General features: G+C 42.1%; 1 protein-coding gene across 1 annotated transcript in view; it reads right to left on the minus strand.

Annotated features, from left to right (window-relative positions):
• Positions 1-24,061, minus strand: part of SLC9A4 (solute carrier family 9 member A4) — a 66,164-nt gene that overhangs the window by 41,068 nt on the left and 1,035 nt on the right. Inside the window, exon 2 of the mRNA XM_045445571.1 lies at positions 18,494-18,957. Coding sequence (XP_045301527.1) covers positions 18,494-18,957 — 464 coding nt within the window. The remainder of the gene's footprint in view (positions 1-18,493; positions 18,958-24,061) is intronic.

Below are 24,061 nucleotides of genomic sequence, written 5' to 3' on the forward strand. Positions count from 1 at the left end.
TGAACATTCAGTCTAGAGCTACTGCCAAATTGTCTTTCAAAGTCATTGGATCATTTTCCATTCCCACCAGAAATGTATGAGATTTCCAGTTGTTCCATATCCTTGTCAACCCTTGATATTGTCAATCTTTATAATTCTAGAGACTCTAATGGGTGTGTAGTAGCATTTCATTATGATTGTAATTTGCATTTTCTTGAGTATGAAAGATGTTGAACAAATTATGTACTTATTGACCACTTATATTTTACGCTTTATGATATATCTTTTCAAATGTTTTACCATTTTTGAGTTATTTATATTCTTATTATTAAGTTATAAAATTATTTATCTTGGATGTAAGTCTTTTCTGAGATATATGCATAGTGAACACTGACTCCTATTCTGTGGCTTACATTTTTGTTTACCGAACTGTGTATTTTGAGTAGCAAAAATTTTTTTTGATAAAATCCAATTTATTATCTTTTTACTTCTGTTACTTGTGTTTTTTTCTGCCTTTGTCTACTCCAAGATCATGAAGATTTTTTTTCTTCCATGACATTTATAATTTCAAATTATACATTTAGTCTACAATACAGTTTGTGCTAATTTTTGAATTTGGTTTGAGGTACAGGGTAATTCTCATATTTTTCTACCTGGATGCCCATAGTATCGGCACAATGTCTTTCTTTTTCATTGGTTCGTTTGCCAAAAATTAATTGATCATATATGTGCAAGTCTATTTCTGGACTCTCTATTTTCCCCCATGATGTCATATCTATTGTTTGATCAATATTGTGATTTTATTGCTTTATTATTATTGTGGCATTATAGTAAACTTCAAATAAATCTTTTGTCTTTGTTCTTCTTTTTAAAAATTGCCTTGTGCATTTAATATCATTTGAACTTGCAGTCAGATTTTAAGATCAGCTTGTCAATTTCTACAAAAAAAAATTTGGGATTTTGATTGGATTTTATTGAATTTACAGGTCAGTTAAGAGAAAACTGTCCTCTCTAATAATATTGAATATTCCATTAACAAATATGATATTATTTAGGTCTTTTAAATCGTGTCAGCAATGTTCTATAATATTCAGTGAAAAGTTCTTGTCTTGCACATCTTTGTTGAATTTGCTTCTATGAATTTTCATTTTGACAGTACTTATAAGTGGAATTTTGAAATATCCTTTTGCTGCTAGTATTTAAAGTCATTTGCCACTACTGTATTAAAGTGCTGTTGATTTTTGTACATTAGCCCTATGTCCTGTGACCTTGCTAAATTTACCTATTAATTTTAGTAGTTGCTTTCATCTTGAGGATTTCCTACATAAGTCAGCATGTCTGCCACAAATAAAGAAATAACAGTATTCCACAAATACTGCTTCCTTAGTGATCTTGTATTAATGCTTTTTTATTTCTTGCTTAATAAATAGAAGTGTTGAGAGTGAATACTCTTAAGTATGAGGTTAACTCTGGTTTTTCATAAATATGCTTTGTCAGATCGAAGAAGTTACTTACTCTTTCTATCTTGCTAGGAGTTTCTTATCATAAATGGGTGCTGAATTTTTGTCCAGTGGTTTTCTTCATCTAATGAAACAATCATTAATCCTGTTTACAGCGTGGATTACATTCATAGATTTTTTTTTCCAATGTTAAACTTACATTTTCTGGTCTGGTACATTTGGTCGTCTGGATTTACTATTCTTGTTATATATTGCTGAATTTGATTTGCTAATCTTTTCCTTAAGTATTTTTGGACTATATTCATGATGGATATTGGTGTGTAGTTTCTTTGCATTATCTTTGCCTCATTTTGGTATTAGGGTGGAATTGACTTTGCAATGTGAGTTAGAAAGTGATCACTCCTTGTGATATCTATTTTAGCTGATATTAACATGGCCACACCAGCATTCTTATGCTTACTATTTGCCTGGTGCATCTTTTTCATTCATCTACTTTCAACTTATTTGACTCTTTATAATTATGTTGTGTTTCTTATAAATAGAATACATTTGAATCTTGTTTTATAATCAATTCTGGTAATCTCAGTTTTTCACTGGAGCATTGGTCCATTAATATTTAATGTAATTATTGTGATGAGAGGAAAAACTCTCTAAAAGCCTGATATACAAGGGAAACCATTTTAGATTTCTTTCTAATTGGTGTAAGCATGACTGTACATAAGCTTTGTTCAAACCAAAAGCCTGATTTATGGCTGGACATACATGTACTATACACTGGCTTTGTGAATGAGCAGTCTAAAGGAAAACCATCTTGTCTTGAGATATCTGTCAATGTTCTTACTCCCTGCATTCCTTTATGATAAAAAGTGTGATTCTCACTTATATGTTAATCTGTAATCTTTTGAGCTTTTACAAGATGTAAAAAAGTACATAACCCTGTAAAAATGGTTCATTCTCCAGAGTACTTTCTTCCTTGTGAAGAGCATGTTTCCTGGGCAGCTGTCCTAACTTGGGCTTCAATAAAATTCTTTCTTTTAGAGATTCTAAAAGATTCAGTCAATTTGCATCCACCATTGTTATGATTAGATTTAAATCAACCACTTTATTACTTATTCTCTCTTTCCTTCCTCTGTTTTTCCCCTTTCCTGCATTCATTTTATTTGAATATTTTCTAGAATTCTATTTTAATTTTATTCTTGTCCATACCTCTTTGCATTATGTTTACTGCTCTACAATATAAATTTCTCACTCTTTTGCATGATGCTTTGCATTAACATTATACCCCTTCACATAAAATACAGAAATCTTATAACCATGTAGGTCCTTTAAATGTACCAACTTTTAACCATCCTTGAGAACGAAAGTGAGAAAGCTATTTGTTTCCACAATAAATCTCTGGATTCCTCTGATGCTGATAGTTGAGGCCTTAATGATCAGTTATTGCATATTTTGTGACTATGAACCCTCCTGGACATGAGAGCCATACTCCCGACCATGCTTATGGCTCCTTGTTAGGGTAACTTCTATGACATTGCATCTGAAGAAGAGGTAGCTTCGTGTGACTTTCAGCATGAGACTTCCCATTCAAGAACAGGAGTAGACAGACCCCAAAGAAGCCCATTTATAGATGGGGACTGCCAGTGAAACCCTCTCCTAGTTATGAGCTACAGCAACTGCATTTTCTGAGATGTACAGGGAGACTTGACTAGGTGTGGATGAATAGATACCATGAGACTAATTAAGAGATGATAAAGGGCCACAAAGAAGTATGGGTGATTAGGGCCAGAAACTGAATAATGAACACTAAGGATTAGAGTTTGGAGTGAAACTGGAATGATCTATAAAAAGCAGCAGATTCTGAGCAACTGACCGAAGCTGCATTGGTGGTGGGGCTCTGGAATGACAACGTGATAGTTATTAGCACCCCATATTTCTTTTCCTTTTAGGCACCTGATAGGATTGCACTTCCAGCTCCACCATGTGTCTATGCCTGGCCAAGTTTTGAGTTTGAATAAGTTTGGGGAAGAAGTGATTTATATTATTTATGGGATGGGGCACTTGCTTGCCTAGATGAGATTCCATAAATCTTTTTTCCCTCTGGTGCAGTGCCCAGCAATGCTCAATATGGTGCCTGCTCTTTAAGCCCAAGGTCTTGAGCAACCATGATGCACAGAGCCTTCTTCTGGCAAGTAGTGTAAACAAGAAATACGTCTGTTGTTTTAGGCCAACAAAGGTTTAGAAGGATGTTTATTACCACAGCATAACCTGGCCCTTCCTGACTATCAGAAAAGATCTATGAACTCTTGCTTCTGTTAAAATCAAACACAAATGGAAACCAGACTTGAAAATTTCCTAAGCAGACAAAACCAGTCTAGTCATACTAGCAACACTTAATTTAGCTTATTTTGTAAGACTTTCTTGGCTAAACTGACCTGGGTCCCTTTTTGCCTATGCCTCTGAAAATCATTAGCAAAATTTAAATAATTCCCTAAAATTGATATGAAGTAACCACTAACCAATTTCCTTTCAATTTAAGAAAATTCTAATACTGTAACCAATCACTATAAAGAAAAGTATCTGCCTTTATGCTATATAAGCTGCTTTCTAACAACATACTTAGGATCTTCATTCCATGTTTTGATTTGGGTGCTCCTGGTTTGCAAACTGTATTTTTGGGTGTATGCACAATAAACTTTTACTAATTACTAATTCAGTGATTCATTGGTTTTATTTCTGATTTTTCCCTCAACTTTGGTGCTTCTGAAATCCTTAAAATGAGCTTGGTTCTAGTTATGGCTTTTATGAGACCTGGTTGTAAAGTAACCCAATTTATGTGTTGAAGTCTTAACTTCCAGTACTGGAGAATGTGACTAGATAAGAAGAGATAGGGTCTGTAAAGAGGGAATTAAGTTAAAATGAGGTCTTAAGAGTGGGGTTCTAATCCATTAGGACTGCTGTCCTTATAAGAAAAGGAAGGGACACCAAGAGGGTGCACAGAGGAAAGACCACCGAAGACACAGCAAGATGGCGGCCAGTTGCTAGTCAGGAGGAGAGGTCTCACCACAAACCAACCCTGTTGCACCTGGACCTCAGACTTCTCCAGGACTGTGAGAAAATACATTTCTTTTGTTTAAGTCTCCCAGTTTGTGCTATTTGTTATGGCAGCCCTAATGGACTAATATGGGATCTGTGTCTCCCTGATTGCCTCGTGTATCTTTTTAATTCATCCTCATTACTTGAGCTTGCTGTAAACTCAGTTTCATAAAAACAAAAGCCTAACTAATTACTCATTCTACACACATGGGAAAAGCACAGAAAGTTCAGAACACAACACAGTACAGTAAAAATGATCCTTGCTATATGTCAGATACTGGAAATGTATGGAGAATATCATAAGGAAATGTATCCATCGACCTTAGAGGAAATTAAATAATGAATCCAGCTAACTTTCTATTTTGTTTGAATAATGAATCCAGCTAATTTTCTATTTTGTTTGAAGGGCCATGGGCACATTAAACTCTATCATAGAGCATTTCCTTGACAACCACTTGCTCTGACTGGCAAAGGAAATCAACTAAGAAAACCAGCAATTACCTAGCAGGCACTGCATAATGACAGAAAAGACAGAAAGGAAGCTTTAACGTCACTCCTAAAGAAAAGAAATAGAAGATCTGCAACCATGGACAGGAGATTTAACATGAGATTTACCAACCCTCCTAGGGTTGATATCCCTGAATGTTTGTTACTTAGAACCTCAGAGAACAGAGACCAGGAAGTTGACCTGAATAGACGTCAGAAAATTTAATAGAGAGAAGTACAAGTGGCAGGATTTTACTGATTAAATTAAATTATTATTAAATTAAAAAATGCTTTTCAATGGTTTCTAGGTATCTCAAACTCAGAAAGTCAAAACTAACTTAATAGTAATCACCCAGGCCCCAGCAACACCTGTTCCTCATCCATAATCCCATCGAAGGAAATCCCCAGCCTAGTACCCCTGAGTCAATGTCATCTTGTCTCCCTCACCCTCCCATCAACTTAGAGCAAATGCCCACAGGACTATCTTTCACCAACATTGCAGGAAAAGCAATTTAAAGGCGATTTAGCCTCAAGACTTTTTTTTTTTTTTTTAACTGTAAAAGCAAACATCAGCCTGGCCCAGTAGATTAAATAAGCTGAAGACTAGCTTAGAGAAACCAAACTTTCAGAAACTGAAAAATGGTTGCTCAATAAAATTTTTCTTTGAATGAATGAATGAATGAATGATGAATAAATGAATGATTCAGATTCAGGTGAACTCTGGGTCAATCAAATAGGACTGAACTTTTACCTTTAACTTAAAGGAGCTGGATTTTTTTGATCTCTCTGTTTACTCTCAGGCTTAGTCTCATACTCACTTATGACCAAAGCTGATCCTGGGTGTTAAGGGGTGAAATCTGAATAACCTTCGCCCGGAACCAGAATCACTGGCCTTGTCTCTCCGACCCATCGCCTGGATATAACGTTACAGAGAGGGCCTGTACAGCAGGTTCTGCTGGCTCCTGTTCACTTTACATAATCATTGAGGAAGCTATAGGGAAACTATTTGCCAACTCATGGGGATTTTCACATGATACTGAGCATATTTTTTCCATACCACAGCCCAACACACCCAACTCGCCCTTGAGAATGCATGCATGCATGCTGTTGAGGAGGGTGGGATCTCTTGAAAACCACCTAGCTAGGAAACTCTCTCGGCTCTTTGTAATTCTAGGATTTTCTCCCAAGTCAGTGATTTCTATTAATGTATTATGTAATCGCCTAAGAAATCTCTGTGGCTTGAAAAGGCAATAAGAAAACACAGAGGAATAGGCAGATCCGTTCTTGTAGGGTAAGAAGAATAATTTACAGACAAAAAGAAATAAGGCCAATGTTGACGGCTTGGGGCTCCTCAAAGGCAGGGACAAGACTTGTTTGTTTCCGCATCCCCGCACTTAGCACAGTTGGTGCGTGTGGTGCGTGGTTGTTAAGGTTTTGAAAGAACTGCTTTCACATGCTTTTCTGCGATCATTCTGATTGTTCTCTAAAGACTTAAAGAGTTTGCTTTTCCCCTGTTTCCTTTCCAAATCCATTTCCATAGCTTCTCAGTCCTACCTCCTGACAAAGGAAAGACAACTTGATAACCGGTGAGGCTTTGTTCTTTTTTTCCTGCCCTTGTGAACTGCAGGGAGTTCTAACCACCCACAAATGGTTCACAGCATAGGCAGGTTGAAAATAAATTTATACAATTCAAACTTCAGTCGTCGTTTCTTCAACCCAAAGAAAATGAACTAAACAGGTGTTTATGAATCGAATTTGAGGAATCCCAATGAAATAATGGTTGAAGTGTCCCTCTCTGACCCTGTCCTGCCTAAGCTACTGAGTTAACACATGGGTCCAGGGAACAGGTTTTTTTTTTTAAGTTTATTTATTTTTGAGAGAGACAGTGACAGCATGAATGAGGGAGGAGAAGAGAGAGAGGGAGAGAGAGAAACCCAGGCAGGCTCTGTACTGCCAGCACTGAGCCTGATGCAGGGCTTGAAACAAAACCGTGAGATCATGACCTGATCGGAAACCAAGAGTCAGACACTTAACCAACTGAACCACCCAGGTGCCCTTGGGGGACAGATGTTTCAGGCTGCTTGTTAACAGGAGTCTACAGCTTGGACCCCGGACATGTAGGAGGCAAAGGTATCATCCCTTGGGGGAAACGTAGAAGTCTGATTTGCCTCTTTCAGGTCGGTGAATCTCTGACCTCTCCAACATCCTGTTTGCATTGGAGTGTCCTCTGCCCTTCTTTTTTTCCAGTTCTTTCCATCTCCCCAGCCTGGTCAAGCATTATCCCAAGCTATTTGTGTGGTTGCATCACATATTCACGTGCGCACACACGCGCACCCTGAAAAGGCCCCCGCTGGGTGAGTCCCGGGCTGGGGGAGCACCAGACACTTGCTGTCCCCCTATGGTGCGTTAGAAGCAGTTCTGGGGGGAACTTCCTTATAGCTCAGGTGCACTTGTTGAACGACTGTGGGGAGTGAAGTTCACTCCCCAGGCAACTAAAGCCAACCAGCCCAGTTTGTCTGAGGCTTGGGGCTTATCCCCATTTCGATGCCAACAGATGCCAAACAGGTTGCCTTTCTTGTGTGGAACCTCCTCTTGAATACAGGAAGGGCAATAGGAAATTTACTCATCACCTACTATGTGCCAGGCATCTATGTGTATTTTTTCACATCCTCCTCAAAACCACTGTCTGAGGTCAGATTAATCATCCCATTTTATACCTGAGAAAATGGAGACACAAATGGATTGAGTCACTTGCTCAAAAATTGTACAGCTTGTAAGGTTCACCTCCCCCTTACACACAGAGCTCCCTACATTCTTGGCCAGAGGAAACTGTCTACTTGTGTCTGAAGCCTCTCACCTCCTATCCTAGGAAGCTGAATGAAATGAAAGGAAATAAAGAGCTCAAAAGAGGACAAGAAAAAGTTGCCTATCGCCGCTCCCCCTGCCCCAAAGAGTCTGTTCAAGTTTGTGCACAGCACTTCTCTGGGAAAAGCTGAGCCTACCAAGTCCAGCCCGATGGACTGCATGATGTGGCATCCCTTAGGATGTGAAGAGAGCTCTGTGGCTCAGAAGCGCTCGTGTACGTGGACTTCTATTAATGACACCCGACTCTGACACCAACTTTGATGTGTGTGATTTATCCCACAATACCAAGCAATGAACTCCACTGGAGATAGCGTAAGATCCCATAGATTAAGGACTGAGTCCACAGGAATGTCCTCCCCACCCTCGCTTCAGATGCCAACTACACGTCCTGGTTGTCACCTCTGCCTCCCACAAATAGGCTATAGATCGGAGGTCCTGACACCCCCTCCTCAGATTCTAGTAATTTGCTACAGTGGTTCCCAAAACGCAGAGGAACATTTTACTGACTAGATTACCAGTTTGTTACAGAAGGATATAACTCAGGAATAGCCAGATGTAAGAGATGCGTAGGTAAGATATGGAGACAGGATATGGAGCTTCCATAAAAATTAAAAATTTATTTTGAGAGAGAGAGAGAGAGAGAGACCAAACCCACGAAGGTGCACACACGTGGGGGAGGGGCAGAGACAGAATCTCAAGCAGGCTCCGTGCTCAGTGCAGAACCCAACATGGGGCTTGATCTTACAACTGTGAGGTCATGACCTGGGTCAAAACCAAGAGTCTGATGCTCAACCAGCTGGGCCACCCAAGTGCCCCAGTCCTTTTGGTTTTTCATGGAGGGTTTGTCACATAGGCATGCATGATTAAATCATTGGCCATTGGTGGCTGAACTCAATTTCCAGCCCTTCTCTGCTCCCTGGAGGTCTAGGGGTGAGGACTGAAAAATGTTAACCCTCTAATCACATGGTTGGCTCCCCAGGAGATCAGCCCCCAACATTAGGTGACTGGGGGGTTCCCAAATTTACCTCTTTAACATAAAAAGGCATACCCTGTTGCAAGTGCCATCAATGGAAATTCTAAGGGTTTTATGAACTCCGTGCCCTGAGTGGGGATGGAGACTAAATACATATTTATCATAAGTCACAATATCACACACACCAGACATCCTTTACTTATTCTGTGACAGACACCATTTTCATGGTTAGGTGTGTTAACTCACTTTAATTCCCGCACACAACCTAATCTCCATTTTACAGAAAGGAAACTGAGGCCCAGAGGATAATTCACCTCAAGTCACACCGACGCAAGCTGTGCGGCCAGCAACTGAACTAAGGCATATGGCCTTGCTCTTGGCCACACTTTACTGCCTCTTGAATGATGTTACTGGAGCTAAGACCCCTTTAAGGGAGGAAAGTCATAAACCAGAGAGAATCATGAAGGAAAATCCAACCCCACACAAATGTTTTCTCTCAGATCCAATGCAGCTTCCTCTGGCAAGCTGCTCCCTATTGTCCTAGTTTGGTTTAAACCTGTTATCTCGTCCTCACAACCAGCAAGGCTAATGGCTGTCCCTCCTCCATCAAGTGACTGCCCTAAGGGTTACAGGCCCACCGTTCATCTTCTCGTGCCCCGTGCCTAGGCAGCCCCAGCATGGACAGGTGCTCCCTGAAGGTGTGAGAAGGAAGGACACTGGGACTCCTCTTTGACTCCTCTTTCCCACTGGTTTCATCCAACCTCTGGCATTTCGGGTCAGGGAGAAATTCTACTGTTAGGCGGTGGCAACGTGTCAGGAGAACACCCCTGTTTGCTCACAGCTTCCTTGACCAATCGGAATTCAAACTGAGTGTCACTAGGGAGTCAGGGAGGGAGAGCTGTGGTCTCCGGAGACGGCCAGAGCTGCAGGTCCCAGGGCAAGCACAGCCTTTGCACAGTCTCTCCTAGTCCCCATCCTCCACTCATTTATTCGCTCTTTGTGCAGCACTCATTCCTGCGCATGACTCAGCACGCCTGCAAGGCTCAGTGCTACATGCTGGTCCTATGATGACGGCAGAAGCTGCTAGGAAAGAAATCATGGGGGTCACCTGGCAACTGTTTGGCAAAGTTAGGCTGGCAATGGTATGCCAAGATGAGATGAGATCAGAGGAGGGCAAGGAATTCAGCATACAGCGTCTGGAAATTTGGGATATAAGGCTAGCAACAAGCATTCGTAATAAATAGAGGGGCTAACTGAATGAAAGGTAAAAGCTCTCCGTGAAAAACTGTTGCTGGGGATGGCTGGCTTGCAAAAGCAGTGGGAGGGGAAAGTTTCAATCTGCCTTTTGGATGCTGAGCCACATAAAATAAGTTGTATTCAGGGGCACCTGGGTGGCTCAGTGGGTTAAGCACCCGACTTCGGCTCAGGTCATGATCTCGCAGTCTGCGGGTTCGAGCCCCACATCGGGCTCTGTGCTGCCAGCTCGGAGCCTGGAGCCTGCTTCGGATTCTGTGTCTCCCTACCTCTCTGCTCTTCCCCTGTTCATGCTGTCTCCCTCAAAGATAAATAAACATTAAAAAAAAAAAAAAACCTACGCCATTCTGAAGGTTGTCCTCAAAACAAGTAATTAAAAAAAAAAAAAAGGTTGTATTCAATAAATGACTTCCTGACAATCTGTATCTTCGTAATAAAAATGACAATGAAGAACATTAAGCAGGTGGAGATCTGATAATTCACCTACAAGTCTCAAAGGAACAAGAAGAGTCAGTAGGAGATGTGAACCCAGATGTCTGGGTCTGGGGTGTAGCTATCTCTGCTTTTATTTAAATTTTTTGTTTAATGTTTATTTATTTTTGAGACAGAGAGAGACAGAGCATGAATGGGGGAGGGGCAGAGAGAGAGGGAGACACAGAATCGGAAGCAGGCTCCAAGCCATCAGCCCAGAGCCCGATGCGGGGCTCGATCTCACGGACCACAAGATCGTGACCTGAGCCGAAGTTGGACGCTCAACCGACTGAGCCACCCAGGCGCCCCTGCTTTTAAACACTACATACAGTCCTTTCACACCATGAGTGATGAGGGAGCATAAGGTAAGCTGAGAGCAAAGTACAAGCTATCCCTCCCCCCCCCCCCCTCAGGTGGGATATGTGTGACATTCCTCAGGCACTCCCGGTTGCCCAAGAACGAAGGAAAAGACAAAAAACAAATGGCTAAGCTGAGAGTCTCCATCAGTTTGTAAATACCTTGGTAATATTCCAAGAAAAATGCATTCTTATCAATAGCCTAAAGTCCAAGAACTCCCTACTGTCTTAATGTTAATGCTTTGCTAGAAGGAAAAACAACCTTAGCTCAACAATAGCTAGACCTCCAGTGTCCTGTGAGTCTTCTTTAGCATATGAAAACCTCTTTGGAAACTTCCCTTTTGACTTTACCTCCCCCACCCCTGTAATATATAACCAGTCATTCTTCACAACCCCAGTTCAGCTCTTTCTGCCCACAGGTACTGTCCCCGTACTTTAATAAAATCACCTTTTTGTACCAAAGATGTCTTCAAGATTTATTTCTAGGCCGTCAGCTCCGAACAACCCCACCTCTCCAAAGTCTCATCAATGGGGACAACAACCCCCCTCCACACTAGGCTGTTACGAAGCTTTAATAAGGAAAAGTATGTAAAGCACCATCAATGTGAATGGCCCAAGGTCTGGGCTCAGACATTTCCATTTGCCCCCCTTTACCACTCTCTCATTCACTGTGGTCCTAGAGGACAGACACTAGCACAGCAAGATGCCAAATGAAGATATCACTAGGGAAAGGAAAGGCAGAGGGAAAGGAAGCTGGAGGGAGAGAGGGAGAGGTGAGGGACAGCATGGAGTAGCAGTCAGGAGCAGATGTGCTCTGGGGCCATCTGCCTGGGTTCAGGTCTCAGGCCTGGCTTGTACTAGCCTTTTGGACCTCTCAGATGAGTTGGAGGAGGGGGCCGATGGGGAAAGATGGGACACAAAAGAAACCTTGGCAATATCGCCTTGTTGCTTATTCAGCAAATCGACCCAGGAGAACCAGGGAGGAACAATCTGTTTGCAGTAAGAACCATCTGCCTACAATAAATGAAGCAGTGCCATGTTTATTTATTTATTATTTTTTTTTTTTAAATTTTTTTTTTTTCAACGTTTATTTATTTTTGGGACAGAGAGAGATAGAGCATGAATGGGGGAGGGTCAGAGAGAGGGAGACACAGAATCGGAAGCAGGCTCCAGGCTCTGAGCTGCCAGCACAGAGCCCGACGCGGGGCTCGAACTCACGGACCGCGAGATCGTGACCCGGCTGAAGTCGGACGCTTAACCGACTGCGCCACCCAGGCGCCCCAAGCAGTGCCATGTTTAAAACCAGGTACCTACGAACAGGGAGCCAACTACCATGCCGTGTCCATGAGCTGATATGATATAACAATAACAGCCAGGACTCACGGGGCACTCACTATACAAAAAGCTTAATATGAAATTTCCAGTGACCCTATGAGCTAAGTAATATTATCATCCCAATTTTACAGAAATGAGGCCCAGAGATAATCAGAATCTTTCCTGGAGCCACACCTTGGATTCGGCCAAATAAGGCAATTCTGTTTAGGAGGAAGAATGCTGGCTTCACTGCCAACTGAACCTGAGCCCAGAGTACTCATCGGTAACACATGGATTCTCCCCTATCCCTTCTGGCTCCATAAGTTGAAAACTCAGAAGGATGGGGCGCCTGGCTGGTTCAGTCCAGTCAGTAGAGCAGGCAGCTCTTGACCTTGGTGTCATGAGTTCGAGCCCCATGTTGGGTGTAGAGATTACTTAAAAACAAAATCAGAAAGAAAGAGAAAGAAAAAAAAGAAAGAAAGAAAGAAAGAAAGAAAGAAAGAAAGAAAGAAAGAAAGAAGAAAGAAGGAAGGAAGGAAGGAAGGAAGAAAGGAAGGAAGGAAGGAAGGAAGGAAACAAGAAAACTCAAGAGGCAAGAATAAAAGGAAAAATGTTGGAATGAGACAGTCCTGTGTGTCCATGTCCAGACTGTCCTTGGCCTGGCAGCATGTCCTTGTTCAATTTATTTTAACTTCCTTTGCTTTGTTTTCTTCATCCGTGAAATGTGTTTGTTAATTCATGCCTTATAGTAAAAAGCAACACTTTAATAAAATAGTAAGTGTCAAAGTGACCCCATGCAGGGCCTGGATATAATAGCTGCACCTCTCTTCTTGCTATGGCTTTGGCCCTGAGATTCAACTGGGGATACTAGTTATCATTTTAGAGCTATTTGGGTTTTGGCTCTGCTCCCTTTGCCTATCACGAAGGGTGTGCTCTGGTGAAATATTCAACAAGAGGGAGAAACACATGGGGCAAGAGACCTGGAGAATCAGATTCATTGGTATTTCGACAGTTCTGGAACAGCTCCTCTTTAGTAAGAAAGCAATTCTTTAGTGAATAAAGATCTGGAGAGTTGTCCTATGTAACCCACAAATCACAGATCGCTTTCCAGATGACTCAGACTTTCTGCTGAAAGAGCATGCTTGTGACTGCTGCCCTCAGGAAGGCCCCTTCCTCAATGAAAGGGTGAGTTCAAGGCCCTTAGCTCAAAATACAACTGGACTGCATTAAATACCAGTTGCTTTCAAACTGCTTTCTAAATCTGGCCCTGGAACTTCTCTGGTTTCACGTAGGGGCACAGAAGTGCCCGAGCACACACTTAATACTCACTGTGCTTTGGGTGACCACAGAGTGACCCAGGAGTGACGTGTGGGCAACCCCCCTGGAGCCAACACAACAGCAGCTTCGCCCATTGGAGGTCACAACAGTGCCCTCCGCAGATACTCTGGTCGGTTGAAAATTATAATTTTATTTTGAAATGATCATTTAAAAAAAATGTCCAAGTGGAAACAATTTAACTTTGGGAAAATCAAACAACTGTCGCTGGCCAAGAAACCCCAACCAGAAACCGAGCTGTGATTGGCTTTAGATATAAATTCTAGAGAAATTTCAGGGTGAAGTCAGATTCTCAAGTTCAGAGGCAACACCAAAGAAGCAACAGAGTCCAATGTTAGAAATAGGGTGTCCTGTGAAAATTACAAGAGGTGGGATTTAGAAAGTCATTTGTGAAGGAAAGTTTGAAGAATTACCCCGGAATGGACAGTCAAGAGGTGGCTTTGATGTTATCACAGATAAGCGCTCTCAGTGGCTCAGCCAGTGATGGGGGTTACAGTAAGAAAGTAATACCAAATAACTTAGATTTAAATGAAATCAGATTATCTTTAGGAGATGAAGTGTGAAATTAACACATCATGGTTCAGAGGGGCCACCTAGGAATGGAATAGGGCCACTAACTCCATTATAACAAAACCAGAGGTATGGAAATATCTAAAGACCAAATGGTGGCAAAAGGTGATCTCAGAGCTTCATCCAGCCCAGTCTGAGGAGAGAACCACCCTTGTTCTAAACGTATTATTGTTTTAGGTCAAGATACATCAGCTGCTCTCAACCTAAAGGTGAGAAACCATTAGTTCTCAAACGTTGGTAATCACCTGAGGTGGCTATTAAAGTACAGATTCCCAGGCTCCATTCCCAGAGAGTCTGAGATGGGGTTTGGACATCTGAATATTCATCAGTCCCACCTAAGTGATTCTGAAGCACATGGCAAGAGGTCATTCCCGTGGCAGTTCCATGGGCAGTCCCAGTCTCTCCTCCCAGTTTCAGACAACGTGGCTTCCTGTGGAACTTGTCCAGAAGGAAAGAATGTGTAGCCCTGATGAGTCTAGCATCTTGCTGAACAGTTAGAGATTCTCATTATGAATAAGTTAATTGATGTCTGACTTCATGTATGGTTTTTTTCTCCTTCACTTGGTGAATCCATCCTAGATATCTTGGGTTACATTTTAAGAGCCTTTTGCTCCTTGCACTATCTATTTTTTGCATAAAGTCCTCACCGTAAAATATTGGGTGCCTGATGAATTAAATAACTAATGGTAAAAGGGAAAAAAATTAAAAAAAAAAATGTTTGCATGATCTCTGGTTGGGCATAATCTCTGAAAGCAAGATATGAAAACCACAGTCAATAAAAGAGTACATTAGGTTTGAGCTTATAAAAATTTATAACTTTTATAGGATAAAAGATACCATAACCTAAGAAAAAAATTTTTTAAGTTTATTTATTTTTAGAGAGAGAGAGAGAATGAGTGGAGGAGGGGCAGAGACAGAGGGGACAGAGGTTCTGAAGCTGGCCCCATGCTGACAGCAGATAGCCCAATGTGGGGCTTGAAGCCACAAACCAGATCGTGATCTGAGCTAAAGTCGAATGCTTAACCCACTGAGCCACCCAGGTGCCCCTAAAAACATTTCAGTGACACAATAAGAGAAAATAGTTGATTTGTATGTAATACTCAAAAGTTTAAAATTTAGATAATTCAATGAGTTTCTACAAATCACTTGAAAATTAAAAAAAAAACAGCAAAGAAAAATGGACAAGATAATATACTTGCATACAATAACTGGGACATATAAAAAATTCATTGTTTTTTTTAATTTTTTTTTAACGTTTATTTATTTTTGAGACAGGGAGAGACAGAGCATGAACGGGGGAGGGTCAGAGAAAGAGGGAGACACAGAATCTGAAACAGGCTCCAGGCTCTGAGCTGTCAGCACAGAGCCTGACGCAGGGCTCGAACTCACGGACCGTGAGATCATGACCTGAGCCGAAGTTGGATGCTTAACCGACTGAGCCACCCGGGCGCCCCCCAAAATTCATTGTTTATAAGAAGTTTCAGTTTAACTGAGTGTCCTTCATGTTTTTAAAGTCTGGCCACCCTAAGAGGATATGAACTTCCAATTTACAGAATGAGAAACACTAATGATCCAAGATCATTGCAAAGATGCTTCATATCATCATACAAATTAAAACAAACAAGATTAACCCTTTTGTGCTCATTCAATTGGAAAACATTAAGAAGAAATAACTCTTGTAGACATCGATAAAAGAAAACGTGCATTTAATGTACTATGGAAATGTAAGACCACGTAGAGTTTCTGGAAAATTCTCGCAGCTATGGTATAACAACTAAAATTAAGGTCCAATATTGTGTACTACCTTGACATTTGGTAAAACGGGGAGGATCCTGAGTGGCATAACTCCAAGTTCTGCTCCTCAGCCTGACCGCTCACTGGCCAAATAGCCCTTCCTATCAATGGGATCAGGCCCTATACTAGCTCATTCCTGAGTATCAGGCGTCAGTCTCATGACAGCCTGTGGAATGATTTGAAACAAGCCAATCACATCATCCTGGGGGAACCAGGAGGTACCTCACTTCTTGTTACCACAAAGCCTTACTCCCATATCCCTGATTGTTCTCTCTGTTCCCAAGTGCAGCACCCACGTGGCCTTGCATGGTGTGCAATGTCCTCCTCCCCTGGGCTATGAGTGTATGTATCTAACTGTTGTCATCTGTTTATTGTTGGGTGTCACTCCTTATCCCTGGGGGAAGAATCCTTCCCTCACCAACTGGATGAGCAGCATCTTTTAAATTTTTTAAGGTACCCACTTTTTAACCCAGAAATGTCATTTCCAAGAATGTACCCTATAAAAATACTCATGCAGAAACAATAATATTCATCGCAATGTTGTAGTTTTCAAAAGTGAAAATTTGGTTACAACCTGAATTTCTATCATCAGGAAACGGTTAAATAACTTACCATCAATATAATCTGGGAAATACTCCATAACAAATGATATAGAATGAATTGTTATATTTAAGCAATGCATATAATATAACCCCACCCAGTTTATGCAAAATAATATATATCTAGACACACACACATGCACGCATGCGCTCACATATGCATATAATAAAGACAGGGAGGGTGCCTGGGTGACTTAGTTGGTTAAGCATCTGTCTCTTGATTTTGGCTCAGGTCATGATCTCACCATTCCTGAGACACGGCATAGGGTTCTGCTCTGACAGCATGGAGACTGCTTGGGATTCTCTCTCTCCTTCTCTCCCTGCCCCTCCCCCCACCTTGCATCGCGTGTGCTTTCTCTCTCAAGATAAATAAATAAACATTAAAAAAAAGAAAAGACAGGGAAGGAAAATGCCAAACTGATCAAAGGGCTTTCTTAGAGAGCGAGGAGAGGGGAAAGTGGAAGCTTTTGTGTTTTTATGCTGTGTAATTTTGTACTGTTTGGAACTTCTATGTTAAAAATGCATTCCTGTATCACTTATGTGGTGTGATGTAAATTTAAAGATAAGAAAAGTAGGGGAGCCTCGGTGGCTCAGTCAGCTGAGCTTCCGACTCTTGATATCTGCTCAGGACATGATCTCAGGGTCTGGCATCAAGCCCCCCATTAGTGCAAAGCCTGCTTAAGATTCTCTCCCTCTGCTCCTCTCCCCCACTCATACAGTCTCTCTAAAATAAGTTTTGGGGTGCCTGGGTGGCTCAGTCGGTTGGGCGTCCAACTTCGGCTCAGGTCATGATCTCACAGTTCATGAGTTCAAGCCCCGCGTCGGGCTCTGTTCTGACAGCTCAGAGCCTGGAGCCTGTTTCAGATTCTGTGTCTCCCTCTCTCTCTGACCCGCCCCCGTTCATGCTCTGACTCTCTCTGTCTCAAAAATAAATAAATGTTAAAAAAAAATTTTTTTTAATTAAAAAAAATAAGTTTTTAAAAAAGATAAGAAAAGCAAATCAAACTATATATAAAAGTTTCACAGTCTAGGGGAACCTGGGTGACTCAGTCGGTTAAGCATCCAACTTCGGCTCAGGTCATGATCTCTCAGTTTGTGAGTTCGAGCCCTGAGTCGGGTTCTGTGCTGACAGCTTGGTGCCTGGAGCCTCCTTCAGATTCTGTCTCCCCTTCTCTCTGTCCCTCCCCTGCTCATGCTGTGTCTCTCAAAAATAAATAAACGATTTAAAAAAAAGTTTCACAGTCTAACACCTGGTAAAGGTTTGAGGTAATGTAATGAAACTAAGCAATGGGCTGACTTGCCTGAATATTCCAGCACCAAAGACGTCTTCTGGGCCTCAATGCCCTGTGTTGACAGCCTGTGAAGTTTTTCTCAGCTTCTCCCCAGAAGGAGTCCTTACACAAAAATGCCTCATTCACATATTCTGTAGGAGTCATGCAATCAAGGCTGCTAACACAATTTTGCAAATCCTTTTCAACTCCCTTCCTACCTCATCTTTTATTTAAATTCATTATTGCATGCAACATGTTAAACACAAAACAAACGAAAAGCATATGAAGGGAATGAGGGTGAGGTCCAGTGAATGAGAGAAAAGAAAAATGGTAAAGTACGGATTATCCTAGTGAAAAGACCAGAAGAGCTTTTGACAACAGTTTCTTCTGAGAACCTGATTTTAACTAAAAAATGATCTGTCCTCTCCTTTTCCTCTGTTTAAAGAAGCTATTTGGTTACTGAATGACAAGCAGCATTAGTGAGCAATTATTTATTTGTAACAGATCCTAAGAGAAGTCACCAGAACTTGGCTACACTCTATTGACCAAAGCCTATTCCTGTCCTGCCCTGACGCAGTCATGCTCAGCCTTCTCCATTTGCCCAGAGGATGGACTGCTGTCTCCAGCTTCACCTGACTCCTCATCTCCCCGGGGACATGCTTTGACATCTCACCACACTAATGCCGTCATTGAGAAGGGCCTCCCCGAAGATCATCATGTAGAGTGGCTCGTTCACACGCGCCTCCTCGAACACAGCCAGCACGGCCACAGGGTCCACAGCCGAGATCAGGCTACCAAACAGCAGGTTCTGAAGCAGGTTGACATCACTGAGGCCAAAGGCTTTGATCTGGCAGATGAGGTAGAGGGAGAGGCCAATGCCAAAAGCATTGATCAGGGCCCCCAGGCCTGCCCACCACAAAATGGAGCCAATGTTCTCAAAGAAGGGCCGGGTGGGCATGAAGTAACCACCCTCCAGGACAATGGGTGGAAGGAGATACAGGAAGTAGATGCTTGAATCCATGACAGGAGGAGATTTATGGTCAGTGCCAAAGATGATGGCGCCCACCAGAGCCCCAATGATGATGAGGAGGCAGCTTTCTGGCATAAGGCCTGGCAGTCTGTGGTAAAGATGGAAGCCTAGGGAAAAGCAGAGAACCACATTTAGATGTTTGCAAATAAGATGGCTCTGGCCACTAAGCTACCAGGAGACTGGTATACAAGAGGCCATCTAAAACCAAGCAGAGGGGACCTTGGGTAGGCTGGTGTGCATCCCTGAGCCTCAGATGCCCATGCATAGCAGGGACTGGAAGTGTTGTGGGGGCTTTAAACAAGATCCAGTACTTAACATGCCAGGCCCAGAGCAGGTCCCAGAGTGGTCTTCAGCCAGTCGTCCCCTCTCCTGCCCCTCCCTGCTTCCCCACCTTACAGGATCCGGGAGGGCAGTGGGGGAAGAGGAGAGAAGAGAGTGGAGTTCCTTTGCATTCCTGCAAAACCCACCTTCAGGGCTCAGGCAGTCAATCACAGTCACCTAAACATCAGCTTCTTCCGAGCCTCCCTTCCCCAAACCAATAAACAAAAATTCAGTCCTTTATTTTATTTTCCTTATTTAACCTATGACACTGCCAGCCGGTCAGCCACTTAAGTAGGAAATCGAGTCACAATCCCTGAAGCCCTGTCAACTTTGCCCCTCCTACAACCAGCTCCCTATTTCATCAGCTATGTCTCTCAGCCATGCCCCTAAAGACCAGCTCTTCCTCCCCATTTGTACAACCACCGCTTTTTTTTAAAGGCTCCTCATTTCCCATCCTGACTACTGCATTAGCTTCTTCTCCTATCTCACCCTCAATTCCCTAGTCCACTCTATTTCCTGCTGCCAGATGACTTTTCCAAACCACATGTATCTGATCATCTCAGTCCCCACCTAAGTCTCTGAAGGCACATAAAGCAACTCACAGATTTTTAAACTGAGGGCATTTGGGAAGCATCCCTGGGCCAAGACCAACCCACCGGGAAGCACTGTGTATAAAGTGGAGAACCAAACATGTTTATTACAATTCCAGCTGTTGGTGGAATTTCAGAAATAAGACATTAACAAATAAGAAGACAAAAGCAAGGCAATGCGTAAGTATACAGCGAAGTGTACATTGACTATTTCTACAAATATAAGAAGAGATCAGGGCACAGCAGGTCACTCTGGCGTTCTCTCCAAGTCAATATCCCTCCCACCCAACGCTATCCTTATATATCCATCCTACATCACAGCCAACTACACATCTTTTCCCTGCGGTACACCTTTCTAGTTTTCGTTTACCATTAATGCTGCCTGGGTTGTCTTTTCTTCAACCTGTTTAGGTCCATCTCAGTCTTCAAACCTTTCCCAACCACTTCCCAAGGAAATCATATGTCTTCCTCTGAATTACTGTATTATTTTATCAGTATCTAACAACAACGTTCTCTATCATTTTTTGTGCATGACTTATCTCCCCTGCTCACCTCCAGACTCTTCCAACTCAGACAGAATGACATACATTTCTATATCTCCCCAACGTGCTTAGCAAGGTGTCTTGCCCACAGCAGCTGGTCTATTTGCTGAAAGAATCTACAAGTGTGTAAATGAATGATTGATCAGGTTAAACGTTCACCAAAGAAGCTTTTATATGGGAAGCAGAAGTTGAACAGGCTGTTGGGGTATGACAAGGAGTTAACATAGTTGGACAAAAGAATGGGAGAGATTTTAGGTGGGGAGAATTCCAGTGGAAAAGGAAAAGAGGTGGGAACGGCCCAGTCAGATATGTCTAACATTTATCAAGGAGGTCACCTGGCTGGAGGAAATTATGAATTGGATGAATATTGGAAGAAGAGTTGGAAGATGACTTTGAGCTAGGGGGTCTTGAGTTCAAGGCTAAAGAGTGAATATTTCTCCCATAGGCCACAGAGAGCCATTGAATGTATCCTTAGGAATTTTAAGTCCAGCCATCCAAAGAGCATGTGGGTTTCCTTGATCACAGCTTTGAATTTCATTTATTATCAGCAGGCAGGTTATTATGATAGAATGTAATTAGTATCAAGGGACAATCCAAAACCACAACCTATCCACTGGCTTCAAGCCAGTGGCTTGAAGTAGGCTTTAAGGCCTCCTTCAAGAGTTTGAGAGTCCTGCTCTCTCCATTTCCTAATGATAACTTTCTCTTCCTCCTTCCCACCCTCCTCCTCCCTCTATTCTTCTTCTCCTTCTCTTTCTCCTCTTCCTCCTTCTTCTCTTCTTCCTCTCCCCTCCCCCTCCTTCCTCCTTCTTCTTGTCCTCCTTCTCCTCCTTCTCTTCTTACGCCTCTTCCTCTCCCTTCTTCTCCTTCCTCTTCTTCTTCATCTTCTTCAGTTAGTGCTTATTTTAACTACACAGAACTTTTTAATATGTAAAAGAGGTGGAAGAGTCTATAGTGTGCTTTTCTCAGTCCCCGTGTCTTCCCAGTTTGGTCTTGCTTCCAGGAATTGAGTTTCCTGAAATGGATCCCACATGCAACTGCCTTAAGCTACACCTACGCAGTGGTAGCAGGAAGAGGTGCCATGCACTGTAAAGTAAGGCATTGTAAAGAGAACCATCATGTGCATTTCACACTGTACAACTCTCCTCCCGTTCATGATGGACAATAGAGTCAGTCACTTTGAGAGAGTTTACAGTTCCAGGGCCCTAAATTTAAATGGCCACAAATAACAAAGTCCTGCCTGAAAGTCAAAGATGGCACTACAATTCCCTTCTGCCCAATGACTCAAGGAACACACTTCTATAGTGTTCCAAGAGGTGGATCTAAAATAAAAGACAAACAAAAAGTCTGAGGTGATTCTGTATTATCTTTGTTCTATAATTTTGTTCTTCTATAACACACATAGTTGGATGTTTTAAAAAAGACTGGGGGAGAGTTGTGATATTCTTCTGTCAGAGTGCCTATCAGGCAGTGCTAAATTCATCTGTTTTCCCCATTCAACTAGTCCCTTGAGGCCAGGGACCATGGTCATTTCCACATATGGTATGGGCATTTCATAAATGTGTCTTGATAGAATGACTGAATGAAAGAATAAATGATAAATATAATGATTATCAATTATATTTTGATTCTAGTTTTATAATACAGAATCTAAGAAAATCTATATAGATTTCTTGCATGTTATAGTTCTATGTCATATTTTTTTGCCCCAGACACATGAGCCACCATATATAAAACTACGAGTCCAGTACTTGACATGTAAGAAATAAAAATCAATAAATGTGACCTTCTTTTCTTGTACAGTATAGAAGTAGTCTGAATCCTTAAAGACTAACAAGTTTGACATTGAACTTGAATAAGCATGATCCAACTGATAACCTACTGAAGTTATTTTTTTTTCTTTTTTTTTTCAAAAAATTTTTTTTTCAACGTTTATTTATTTTTGGGACAGAGAGAGACAGAGCATGAACGGGGGAGGGGCAGAGAGAGAGGGAGACACAGAATCGGAAACAGGCTCCAGGCTCTGAGCCATCAGCCCAGAGCCCGACGCGGGGCTCGAACTCAACGGACCGCGAGATCGTGACCTGGCTGAAGTCGCACGCTTAACTGACTGCGCCACCCAGGCGCCCCAAAGTTATTTTTTTTTCTAAGGTATGTTGCATTTCATCAACATGAAAATCAAGATCATTTAAGCCAGTAGTCCTGTGAACAATACTGTCTTACCATCCTCTGAACTTCTAGGCATGGTGAGTGTGGACACATGAGATACTCTAAAAAACAATCTACGTTTTATGACAACATAAAACCAAAGTCAAATATATCCTTTCTGCATTGCCCTGTGTAGAGAATGTAAATCTCTTTGCCACTAGAAAATCCTTATTTGCACCCAAAGAGGTCTTAGAAATAATCTCACAGCTGGGCACACAGAGACCTAGAAAGTCAAGGTGACTAGCTCGTCAGTGTCAGCTGTCATTCCTTGATTCCCAGACCGACTTCACCCATTACTGTGAAGAGGAAAGGAGTTGGGGGGAGGGGCTGGGGCAGAATCTACAGCATTGTTCACAAAGGAAAACTCAAGATCCACATAAGGTCACTTTGAATGATCTCAGCACCCATGTGGTTGCATGAAAGGTAGTAGAACCCTAGCTCTGAACTGAGAATGTTACCCTGTTAGAAAGCCGGTTTTACTTGAGCACTTTTTAGAAATAACATGAGACCCTTTGTGTAAGTTAATGATTTGACAAATCACACAAGAGTTCTTCACACTAGGAATTTGAGTGAATACACCAGTACCCCCGTCATCCCCAGGGAGGAAGTTAGATGAATAGATGGAACCCACAGTCCTGATCCCAAGGAGTTAACTGCCAGATCCGGTGGTTAAACCCATATTTCATACCCATGCTAGAAGAAAAGGGTAAATAAGCATCAAAATGTTTCATGGATTCTATCCCAGTAGGACAGTGTATCTACCCAAATAACAAAGTTCATAACTGAGGCAAAGGAGATGTTATGCTTAATAAGTGAGATAACTGCATCAGTTTTCCACTTTGGAATAAGCTGGTATTAAGGAGACAAGGGGGTGGAGTTAAGGATGAAATGGTCACAGAGTGTAAAAGATCACTTTGGTTTTTGACACAGATAACCCTGATTAGAAATTAATCCATGAATTCGAATTCCTTTATTTCACAAAGGAAACCAGAGGTGCCCCACCGGCTCCATTTGGCTCAGGCATAAACTTATATCTTACTGACATGTCATCTTCTATGCCCCCATATCCCACCACTGAGTGTGGTTGTCTTGCTCCTTGCTTTCTGTCAATCTGCAAGGAGCGCATGTCATGCTTTTATAAATTTTTTTTTTCAACGTTTATTCATTTTTTTTTTTTTTTGGGACAGAGAGAGACAGAGCATGAACGGGGGAGGGAGAGAGAGAGAGGGAGACACAGAATCAGAAACAGGCTCCAGGCTCTGAGCCATCAGCCCAGAGCCCGACGCGGGGCTCGAACTCACGGACCGCGAGATCGTGACCTGGCTGAAGTCGGACGCTCAACCGACTGCGCCACCCAGGCGCCCCATGTCATGCTTTTAAAGAATAAACAATGGGAGTCATTTATGAAGCCCACAGTTACATGGCCAAGAATGAAGGAAGAGTATTTCACAGAAGAATCATTATGTGCTCCTAAAATCTCTAAGGAGCATCATTCCGAGACCTACAGGCCTTGCTCTATTTTTTAATGCACAGAACTCAAGATTTTCATG

This window comes from Leopardus geoffroyi, chromosome A3 (genome assembly GCF_018350155.1).
Source record: "Leopardus geoffroyi isolate Oge1 chromosome A3, O.geoffroyi_Oge1_pat1.0, whole genome shotgun sequence".
NCBI classification, from domain to species: domain Eukaryota; kingdom Metazoa; phylum Chordata; class Mammalia; order Carnivora; family Felidae; genus Leopardus; species Leopardus geoffroyi.